The 11,610-nt window shown below is 45.6% G+C and overlaps 1 protein-coding gene across 1 annotated transcript; it reads left to right on the forward strand.

Moving 5' to 3' along the window:
- Positions 1-100: 100 nt before the first annotated feature.
- Positions 101-7,510, forward strand: HMGN1 (high mobility group nucleosome binding domain 1). The gene is made up of 6 exons (XM_055802553.1): positions 101-327; positions 778-810; positions 904-933; positions 1,032-1,082; positions 4,026-4,157; positions 6,648-7,510. Exons 1-6 carry the CDS (start codon positions 313-315, stop codon positions 6,693-6,695), a joined length of 309 nt encoding a protein of 102 aa, XP_055658528.1. The 5' UTR covers positions 101-312; the 3' UTR covers positions 6,696-7,510.
- Positions 7,511-11,610: the final 4,100 nt, after the last annotated feature.

Below are 11,610 nucleotides of genomic sequence, written 5' to 3' on the forward strand. Positions count from 1 at the left end.
CCGCCCCGCGCGGGGGGGAGCCGGCCCCGCCCTGCGGAGGCGCCCCTCGGGGGGGCGGTGCTGGCGGCCGCCGGAGAGCCGGGAGCGTCCCCCCGCCGTCGCCCCCCCCCCCCCGCCCCAATCCGGCTGGATCCTGTTGCGGTGCCGCTGGCGCTGCTGGGATGGGGGGGGGGCAGTCTCCCTGCGCAGCGAGGCTGGCTCGCAGGCAGCCGCAGCGGCTCGCCGTGAGGCACCCAGCGTGCGCAGTAGCGGGCAGAGAGCCGCTGCAGCTCAGGGGGTCGCGGCCAGGAGCCGCTGCCGCGCAGTCTCGCCATGCCGAAGAGAAAGGTGAAGCGGGTGGGAGCGAGCGGAGTCGCCGACGGAGAGCCGAGCTGCCCGGGCTGCCGCGCGCCACCGCTGCAGGGGCGGGCGGGTTTGGGGGGGGGGGCGGTGTGACTGCGCGGGGACGGCGCTCAGAGGGAGGCGGCGGCTCGGCGGGAACAGGAGCGGCGGCCGCCGGCGGTAGCTGACGGGGGACAGCGCCTTCGCGTCGTCAGCCCGCGCCTATCCCTGACGGGGACGGGGGGGGCTGCTGGGGCGCGGCGCCGGGCGCGGGCAGCCGGCGGCGCTGTCTGGAAGGTTCGGCGAGGCCCGCCGAGCGCCTCGGCTCTCCGGGACTCGAAATCCGAAAGCGGCGGCGGGAAGGGGCGGGCGGCGGAGTCACGTGCCGGCCGCCATCCCGCCCCGCCGCCGCCTGAGGCGCCTGCGCCGCCTGACGCGCGCGGTTTGTGTTGGCAGGTGACGGTGGCCGACGGGGAGGCCCCCGAGGAGGTAGGTGCCTGCGGCGGGCATGGGGGGGGGGAACCCCGCTCCCGGGCCGCCCCCTCACCGCCGCCGTTGCTTTCTCTCTTTCCTTGCCTGTAGCCGAAGAGGCGATCGGCGCGTCTGTCCGCTGTAAGTGCCGGGGCCGGGCGGGGGGCCGGTGCCTGCTGGTACCGCGAGGGGCGTTACTGAGGGCTGAATCTCGGCCTTAACTTGTTCTTTCTTCTCAGAAACCTGCTCCTGCTAAAGCAGAGCCGAAACCGAAAAAGCTGCCGGCAAAGGTGAGAGTCGCTGGTAGCGGGGAGGGCGGGGAGCTGTCGGTTCCTCGGGCCGGTGCTGGTGCCGGCCCGTCCCCCGCCGTCGGTGCGCGGCGTCCCGGCGGTTTTGCTCATCCTCACCCGTTCCTTGCGGGAACGCTCGTGTAGCCGAAGTACCGTTTTCAGATGCTTCTGCCGGTATCTGCAGGTACGTCGCGGCTGTTTGGGTAGATCCTTGTTGGGTGCTCGCAGTGCTGCCTGGAAGTGTGGGCGCTGATCCGTGCGTGTCGATGGCCCGTTAGTAACCGGCAGAACTGCTTGAGTGGCGAAGCAGCACTGTGAGAAAAGGGGATGAAATATACTCGCAACTTAAGCAGTATTTTAGGATACACACACACACACCCCCCCTTGCATAACTTAGGCAGTCACTGAAAAAGATCAGTTTCCATTCATGTAGTCTAGCTTTCAGGTCTCAGTGTGTACGTATAAGCAAGTGTGGTTTAGTAGGATCTATTAGTTTTTCAGTATAATCTTCACAGTGCCAATAATTGTGTAAAATTCTTTCATGGGAGAAGCAAAAGAGGCTGTTTATCTGTTGGCTTGTCAGTATATATGGTTTTAAATGTGCCTTTGTGATTGTAAGGGTTTTTTTTAAACTATAGATTAAGAGCATGTAAAATACATTAATGTAGAACTGCTTTGTAGACTTTATAATGTTTTCATTTTATTAATCCTACTGAACAGTTACTTAACAGTAATGCATCTTCATTCCAACGGTTTGAATATCAGGGAATTCCCATTCTCAAAATTGTAAGCCTAAAGAATTTGGGGAAGCTTTCCAATTTTACTTCTGATTCTCTTTTTTTTCCAGTCTTTGTGTGGTGCATCTAATTTTTAATGCTGCTAGTTGATGCTGACTTGCTGCCTATAACTGGTCTAGAAAGAAACATTTCCACAGTTCACACATGGGGAAATACATAAACCAAGTACATCACAGACAGTTGTCATCTTAGAACATCAAGTAGAACACCTTGCACAAGGCCCCCCCAGAATGCTGCTGTAATGTGAATTATTATTTTCTTAAATAAATGTATAACTTATTTCATATTTGATCCTCTGTTCTAAAACTCATTTTTGTCACTTGGAAACTCTCTCATTGTAAATACAAAAAACCATTTCTGTTCAGATTGCATTTTACTTCTCCAGCTTTAGTACTTTCTCATTTTAGCTATCTGGACCTTCTTTAAACAGGTTGCAGAAATATTTCAGTGTTACATACCAAATGAGATTTTTAATTTTCTTTTCAAATTATTTTTTCTTTATTTTATCCATTGAAAGATGGTTCTTTGCATCAGCTTTGTAACTTTTTAAAACTTTACTTACAGTCTCTTTTTCTGGTTGGGAGATGTTTGCTCACTATGGAGTTACTTGGGGTTTTTTGAAATAAATATTAAGGAAGAAAAAATACATTTTGATAATCAAAACCCAGAAGTCTGCATGTGTAAAAGCCTGAATTTATAATAACCAAGTTTAAACTTTAAAACTTTTTAAAAGGATCTTTTTCCCATGGGCATGTTTCAGCTGTTTTCCCTGTGCTCCTGAGAATTTACAGTATTACCTTTTCTAAAAAGATAGTATTTTTAGCATTTCTTTTAATTTAGAAATTCAAATATTTTCTGCATTTAGGGACATTGATGATTTAGTTACGTGACATAAGATGCTTCAGTATTGGGTTGTGGGGTTTTTTTTGTTGTTTTTTTTTTAACCCTGCATCTCTTATATATGTAATGTAGCTTACTGAGTGTATGCAGTGGTGTAAAACACAACTGCTCAATGGTTGTGATTGGGTGACAAAACCGTATTTTCACGAAGACAGTGTTCTATGTGAGCATTCATCAAAATTGGAAATATATTCAGATAGCTGTTAAAATGTTGCATATGTGAACTAAAGAAGTTGCATGGGTTTTTGTAAGAAAAATGCTTGGAGTGAAGAGAGTATGGAGTACTTCTGACCAAATGGTTTCTAATAGTAATCTAAGATACACATTTCTACAGTACTGAAAATACGGAAAAATGAGAACTTTATTTCTGGGAGTGAATTTTAGGTCAGAGACAACAAATTGGGACCTATTTTGAAGAACATACTAACAAAATGCACAGGATATTTTTAATGAGATTAGACACATTTTAAGGTAGGCAAGTGTAGTGATCTGCTTAGAGGTATACATTTGCATTACGTTCTTCTGCCACTTCCATTTTACCTGCCTGGAAAAACTGTTGCCGTTTGTCATTTATTGAAAACTTTTGTTAGTGTCGTGAAGTAATGTCTGACAGATGGAGTCCAAACCAGCGCATTTATGTGATTCTAAACTGATAGAAATACTTTGTAAGTAGGGGGATCATCTGGAGGACAGGCAAACTTTCCTAGTGTTTGGTTGCTGTAGGAATGTTTGGGAGGATGTATTATAGATCTACATGAAAGTAGTTCTTGAACAAATACTTGCCAATTAACAACAGTCATGTTGGTACAGAGGATGTGACTGAGATCCTAACAAAGGAGTGCTGAAAACAATACTTGTAGGTGAGGCAGTTACTTAGGTTAGGTTACTGAAATTCTCACTTATCAATGTAAGAGGAAAAAGAGCGAAGTGCTTTGTGTTTACAGAGTGGGACTGCTTTGCTATTATTTCATGTGCCACAAAGTTAAACCATATATTGCAAATGGCTCTGTCTAGCCACTGGAATCTAGTTAATCTCATCCTGATTGGATTATCTCATCTTACTGACTACCCGAAACTGTGATTGTATAGAAAACTTTTTTGGCAGTTACCTATTTATTGGCTCATTGGTTGTTGGTAGTAGCTCTTGCTGTTTAGCAAGTCTGTAATTTTGTGTGGTTTTTATTACTTTAAACGTTTACCTAGTATGTCGTAGGAATTTACTTACTGGAAATATATTTCATTGTAGGATAAATCTGAGGACAAGAAAGCTCAATCAAAGGGGAAAAAGGGGCCTAAAGGAAAACAGACAGAAGAGACAAACCAAGAACAGACAAAGGACAACTTGCCTGCTGAAAATGGGGAAGCTAAAAGTGAGGAGGTAAAGTTGTCTCTGTTCTTTGGTGCAAAGCAGCTGGATAACTTACTGCACTGGTATATCCAAACATCTATCAGAAACATACGCAGTTCTTAAAATATTTCTGCCAAAAGAAAGATGTACTGTTGACATGTTAGTAGATACACCTGGAAAATTCCAATTGCCCCAAAAAGAATTGCAGTGATATGTTAACTGTCCCTGAAATTAAGGAAAAAGGTGAGAATTTTACCAAAGTTACGATACAGGATAATGTGCCCAAAGAGGGGCTATTTTCCCCGCAGGTAAGTCTTGGCAAAATAATACATAGAGAGTGTACAGAGGGGATACTGCTTGTGTGTGTGTTTCGTCTGATTGGGTTTTAGTCTGCCTTTGCTGTTACAGGAAGAGAGGTTCCTTCTTGCTACAATTTTTTTTTTTGTCAAATGCAGTATTCATTTTTGTGGGACTGGAAATAGTTTTCACTGAAAACCAAAAGTTGAAATGATTTAACCAAAGTTGAGATAACATTTATAGGAGTTGTAGGTACAGACAGTGCTGGTAGAAGGGACAGGTTAGTGCAGGATAGGAAGAGAAAGTGCAAGAACTAATAGTTGTTGCTGAAGAAAGGAATATGCCCCATCAGTCTTGGCTGTAATACTGCGTTAAAATGTCCAGGTTGCTGAAATTTTTGGAGTCACTGATCATCTAACTTAAAATACCCTCCACACTGTATAGTTTTTATGGAATGTGGATGTAATTTTAAATTTAGGACAGGATCTGTAGGTTGAAGCAGAGCTTCTTACTAGGGCAGCTATTAACAACTGGATGAAACACAACTTTTCATGTGGTAGCAGGCCTAGAATTGGTCTCAGGTTTCCGCAATATTGAATGCCTAGCTCATTTTAATTAGTTCAGTGGAGTTTGCTGATCAGATGGGAGGTGATTTTTTTAAAAAAAATGTAAATACGTGATTCATGCTTCCTCTCTGGTTGTTGCATTGAAAAGTTATTTTTCTACAAAAAAAAGTATCTGAATTCTATCACACTGATCTATCAGTGTGCATATAGATCTTCAAGTGGAGGAAAAGAGTATTTGTTTTTTAGATAGATGATGCATTTGGTGGGCAAGGAAGGTAGAAGACAGTACTTTAGTGTACAAGACAGTTTACTTTGGTAACAGTTCTCATGCAAGCTTACAGGGTGACCTTTGTGAAAAAGTTGTGCTATAGCTAAGAATCTCTTAGTTGGCTTCACTTTCTATGTAGGTCTGGCTCTGTATTACTGACACATTATTTGGTCTTAATTTGTGCATGTAGTATTTCAGCAATACCAGCGAAAGTTTAATTTGGCAATATTTCTCAGCTGGGGTCTGTTCAGTACAGTAGTGCAGAGATGAGTTACATTTGCAAGGAATGGATCATGACTTCTGGGGCACATCTTCATGCTGGTCTCATGTTGGTCACACCAAAATGACAGGCTTAATAGAATGCCCAAGTCCAGGAGAGGCAGGGGTATAGTCTGTCTTGTTGGACATACTGTTTTCAATCAGGACAACAGTGTAAGCGATGCTGCTGTTGATCCAGAGTCTGGTGAAAGGTGATGACTTCTAGTGACGCTCACAGAGACCAAGGCCTGCGAATGGCAATGGCTTCCGTACTTTGTCCTTCAAAGGCTTCCCCCAGGTCGCAGTGAAGACTGAACGGGTGTTAGGGTTCCCATTTGTGTACTACTGAGATTGAATAATCTGTTCTGCTGGTGGTGCTGCAAAACATCAGAATAATTAAGTACAATTTTTCTGTTAATACATGTTACATTCCATTTTTTAACCTACATTGCAAATCCAGTGAGTTTTCCGATCTAAATGGAGTTGTAATTTTAATCAAGTTTGTATGAGCTTGTTCTGAAGTTGAGGTACAGCATATAGAGACTTGACTTGAAAACAATATACTCTGCTGCTACAGTTCAGTTTCACTGAATGTATTTTTACAAGATTAATTTAATGCAGTACTGTGTTTCTTAGTTACTTCAAAACATGGTAAGATTTGAGAATATGTTAACAGTGCTGTACTGAAATTTAAATGCATGAACTCTATAGAGTCTTTTCTAAACACCCTATGTGCAGGTATTTTAGCTTAGTAAGTTAAAAAGCCCCCTTTTCCTCTCATAAAGGCAGGAAATAATGAAATGGGCTTTGTTCTTTAAAAAAAAAAATAAAAAATCCTTTGCAGTGTGTATTGAGTAGTAACAACAGCAGCATTCCAAAATTTATGCTGATGTATCCTGAGGAGACAGAAGCCTTTGCAAGATGGCTGCTTTTTAGTAGGTCATTAGCCAAGAGAGATAAGCAGATCACGACACCAGTTTATTAAGACTGTAAAGAGTGGTATGTAGAAAGAAGCCGTGGTTGTTCTGTATGTCAGGTTAGCTAACTTGTGCATTAAAAATACTACAGACTAAGAGGCTGAATCACTTAGGAACTTTCTGCATTGAAGTGTTCTGTTTTTTGTCTTTTCAGACCCCAGCATCTGATGCAGCAGTAGAGAAAGAAGCTAAGTCTGAGTAACATCTGGTACCAAGTCTTTAATTGGTGGTCCTTATACCTTTCTTCTTGTACAATTCAGAGGAATATTTTTATCAACTATTTTGTAAATGCAAGTTTTTTAGTAGTTCTAGAAAACACATTTTTAAAAAAGAGAATCCCAACTCAACCCATTTTTTTACATATTTAGATAAGTGTAAATGCTTTTTTTAAGTGGTAAAATCATGTACTGGTTGTCTGTTTTCTATGAAACCAGAAATTAATGGCATGTTACATTAAGGAGAGGGCTCTGAAACCTTGATGAGGCTTCACCTTCCATAGACTGAGAGGGACAGTTTTTCTATCCTGTTAAATGAAGCATAACACAGATCAGACTTTGGAATTCATAACAGTAGGTTGAGAATGTCTTAACATTTTAGTTACTTATCTTTATGGTTGTACTATCAGTAGAATTGCTTATCTAATAAAACTGCTCCCTATTGGATTCCATGCTCAGTGACGTATATCTGTGACAAAGTTATTTTTGGTAGTTGCAGCTTTATTTTTTTCCAACATATTTGTAGCTGTGATGAGAAAGATGGGAAACTTGTATCTTCAAGTACTGACTTAAGTAAAAATTTTTGCTTGGCAGATGTAACTTGTTATGGAACTTCACATTCAGTTTTAAAGGACAGCTTGTCTACAAAGATCAAACAAAAACCATATGAAATTTTCCTAGAAAAAACACAGAATTACAGTTTTTAGATTTAAAAAACTATGTGAATAAAACCAATTGTAAAATTGTTCATAGTGTCTGTGATCACCAAACAAAAGCCAAATAAATCTTGATTATGAAAGGATGTTTCTGTAGCTCCTGCATTGACTATGGCAACTCACAGTCTAAGTGGCATAGTTTCAGAGTCTTAACCATGTTCTTAATGTTGTTAAAAATGTACTTTTCAGTAAATAGGTGGTAATGTAGGCAGTGAGTAGCCAGTAGAATGCTGTAGTTGCAGTCTAAATCTGGACTTCCAGTTTGAAAGCTGATAGCCTGGCGCTGGTTCTGTTACAAAACTCAGTGATCAGTAAGCATCAGATGTTTTCATCTGTTCCGCCTCTAGGAGTTTGCATATGCAATCTTGTGTAACTAACTGCTTTAACAAAGATGCACAGAGCAGTCCTCTTGATTGTTAACTGATCAGATGGTGGTGTTGTGTTGAAACAGTGGTGGAATTTCCCCAAATACTGTCTTAAAAGTAGTAAAGCTTCAGATGTTTGGGGGAAAATGAACCTAGACTGCGAACTTCCCCTGGCAGCAGAGTTTATGTAATGGAACCTGTAGAGGATGAGCTATGGAACAGCCTGGGCAAGGAGGGAAGTGCGAGTAAACTTCCCATTTGGTGCTGATGAGCTGTTAGATGACTTTACCATGCTGTTAGCAATAGCCTAAATGAGTAGCCCCTAAATAAGGCTGCAGGTTGACAAGAGCATTAAAATAAAATGTACGTGTGCTGAGAGCTAATTCATGCAGTACAAAACTGCCCTGATTCTTCTTTGCTGTATTTGAGGAAAATTAAATCAGTCTTGGAAGATTTAACAGCCTTTCATCAGAAGGGGGCATATTTAGTGTACATATTACTTAACCCTAAAATAAAAAGTAAAATCTAGTACAGCATTACTTCCGTTCTTCCACAGAGTACAGGGTGGTTTTGGTTGTAGGTTTGTTTTTTGGGTTCCCCCCCATTTCACATTATTTTGCTGAACTGCAGCAGGGAGTAGCATGGTTTTATCTTAACAGTCTGTTTGGTGCCAGTCAGACAACTGCCAACCTTGTCTTGGGAGGAGTCAAGATCAAAATGTAATGTTTGTTCCTTAGATTTTTTTTTTCCCCCCTTAACTGAGAACGTAGGTTCTTAAGTAACACCTGCAAGTATCTGCTTTCTGTACATTTTTGGTGTCTGTTTAAAATTGTCCGTTATTTCTAAAAAAAAGCAACCACTTTAGTTTCATCTGTAACTTACTTTCTTAAACAATGCTTTCATTTGAGAAAGGATTTTACCATTTTTACCTCTTCAGTATTTAAGCAATGTTTAAATCTTCTTTAGCTTATATGTATGATGCCCTCCCAACACTGGACCACAATACGCTTCTGGTCCATTTCCACCGCAGCTGTGTTCCCTGCAGAGCACACCTGTGGCTTTGGCTACAAGTTCCTGGATATTCCAAAACTGTAAATCTATGCCACTTCCTAACTCTCCTGCCTCCCACCTCTCACTCCGGTTACAGTATTTGTTGATTTAATTTAGTAGTAGCGTGGCATAGCTACACGACATTCTCTACTTTCTGTTTTTAGCAAGTCAAAAACACCAGTTAAATGACTCAAACTTGCAGGTAAATACCCCGAAATAACCTCTTACTTCCTTTTACCGAATGCCCACTTTTCATGTGATGAGTTTCTGATGTTGAGATCCTGTTGATTACTTTCAGCATCTCTCTAACATTTGCTATCCACTCTTTGATTTACTGTAACTGCTCCCTAACTCTAGGGGACAGTGTTATTTACTTTATTACGGAAGTGAAAGGACTCTGCACAGATAAATCAGTGATGGCTTCGCTTGTGGGATAGAGGAATTTTCATGCTGGAAGATGGAAACAACATAGGTAGTTCCATCAAGAGCACGGGATCCCTAGATCTGTTTTGAGCAGCGTGGCCTGCTTGATGCGATACAGAGTGAAATGGGCTTTCCTAATTATATGAAGTATGCCTAGCAAATAAGTAGGTGAATCAACGAAGAATTTTAATTGATTCTGCAGTACACAGATACAGTTGCCCTTCTCTGCATAGCGTGAAATGCCAACATAGAACCGTAACACACAGACACACACACACATACCCCCCCCCCCCCCCAGTTTGGCTACAGGGAATGTGAGGAATTGTGCATACTGGTACTAGATGTTAATTCTGCCTACAGAATTAGTGGAAGGTGTTCACATTTGTCTGACAAGAATGTCCATGAGCATGCTTCAGAAAAAGCATTCTTTCTTGTACAAAACCAGATATATTTGCTGTGTGCAGCTAGGGGATGGAGTGACAGGTAATGCAGGTGTGCATACAGCACTACAGAATAACATACATAATGGAGAACTATCCGTTTCAAAACGCGAAGAGAAAAAAACATGCTTCTCTGAAGTTAATCATGTTTGTATGCTGTTACTAGTCATTCTGGTTAAGAGGAGACTGTTTCGTACATGTTCATGCTGCACCATTTGGGAATTCATGTTCTAGTATCAACTGGATCACAGCTCTTTAAAACACTTAACACAGCCAGGATGCTGGAGTGCATCCAAGTTTGGCTAATTAGTACTGATTTGTCAATGAAATCTAGAGGAACACAGGTAGCCTTCCAGAGCGTGGCTGAAGCTTGCAACAATACAGGAAGCAGAAAACCATGGATTTTTTTTTCCTTCTTCCTTTTTTAAAGTCAGGTTTGTAATGGAAAGGATACCAGTATTTTTTTCTTGTACCTGAATTGTGACAGAGGAGCACTGACTCAGCAGGAGGTGCTGAAGGCAGGACACGGGCAGCAGTCTGGGGAAACTGCTGCTGTTGGCCCTGCACCTCAGGTGTACAGAAGCTCTTTGTCAGAAGCTGAAAAGCACATCTGAGGTAGTGAGACTAACAAAATGCACGCATGCTTCTATAATGATATGTAAAAATGTTTGACTTCAAAGGTTCTAAAAATGCATACCAAGCCACCATGGGTGGGGAATAGAAAAAGAAAGGAACAGCTCAGATTTAAAATACAGTTCTAGCCATTGCTAAATTTACATTGGAATTCATGCTGGACAGAGGTGAGGAACAACTGTAAGAAGGAAGAAAAGTGAAATGGCCCACGAACAGGCTCGCGGAGCCGGGTGGGGTGGAGGTGGCGCTGGCACCCGTCTGCTGAGGGTCATCGTGGGGCAAGGGCGCTGGCTTCGGAAAGGTGATGGCGACGCAGTGACGCTTTCCTCGAGAGGGCTGGGGACCGCCGCTCCCGACGCCGAGGTGCGGGGCGGCGAGGTGCCCCCGAGCACCGCACCCGCGGAGCCGCGGCGGCACGGGAGGCCCGGCAGCGGAGCTAGACGAGCCACCTCAAGCGGCGAACGGGAGCCAAACTGCGGTTACCCGGCCGTGTGGCGGCTGCGCTGCCGCCCCAGCCGCTCCCGAGCTCCGCCGACGCGGGAGGCGCACGGCTGCTCCCGGCCCTCGGCGGCTCGGGGAGCGCGCAGGGCGACGGGCCGGGCACACGGCCCAGCTCCACGGCTCTCGGCGCCTCGCTGCGGGCCGCGGCTTGTCCCCGCTAGGCCTCGGCCTGGCCCGGCCCCGAGGCCCCCGGGGGCGCCCGGCGGCAGCTGTGGGGCCCGCACGCTCCCAGCCCTCAACGCCCACCCAACGGCCGCTCCGCGCGCACCCGAGCGCGCCGCGCGGCCCCGCCCCACCTCGGCGCGGCCCCGCCCCCCGGGTCTGCGTCACCACCCTCCGGCCTCGCGCAATCCTTCCGCGGCAGGGCCTGCCGTTCCCCCACCGGGCACCTTCTCTCCTCCCCGCCGCCCCCCGCCGCCTGCCCCGCCGCCGTCCCCGCACGTTTTCCGCGGCCACACGCGCACCCGCCCCCCACCCCGCCCTGCCTCGCGCCAGTCCCCGGGAGCGCGGGACGGGGACTACTTTTTCCCCCCGCCCTCCCCCGGACGTGCCCGGCGCAGGTGGCAGCGGCGGCACCGTGGCCGGCGGGGCGGCGGCGATGGCGGCGGCGCCGCCGAGGCTGCGCTAGCGGCAGCGCGGGGGGGAGGGGAGCCGGAGCGCGAGCGCGAGCGCGAGCGAGGCGTCCGGCGGGGGGCGGGGGCGGCTCGCTCCCGCGCGCGGAGGAGAGGGGAGGGGGGCGGTTGGCTGGCGGTTGGCGGTGGGGGAGGGGTGGCG

Source organism: Falco peregrinus, chromosome 4 (assembly GCF_023634155.1).
Source record: "Falco peregrinus isolate bFalPer1 chromosome 4, bFalPer1.pri, whole genome shotgun sequence".
NCBI lineage: Eukaryota > Metazoa > Chordata > Aves > Falconiformes > Falconidae > Falco > Falco peregrinus.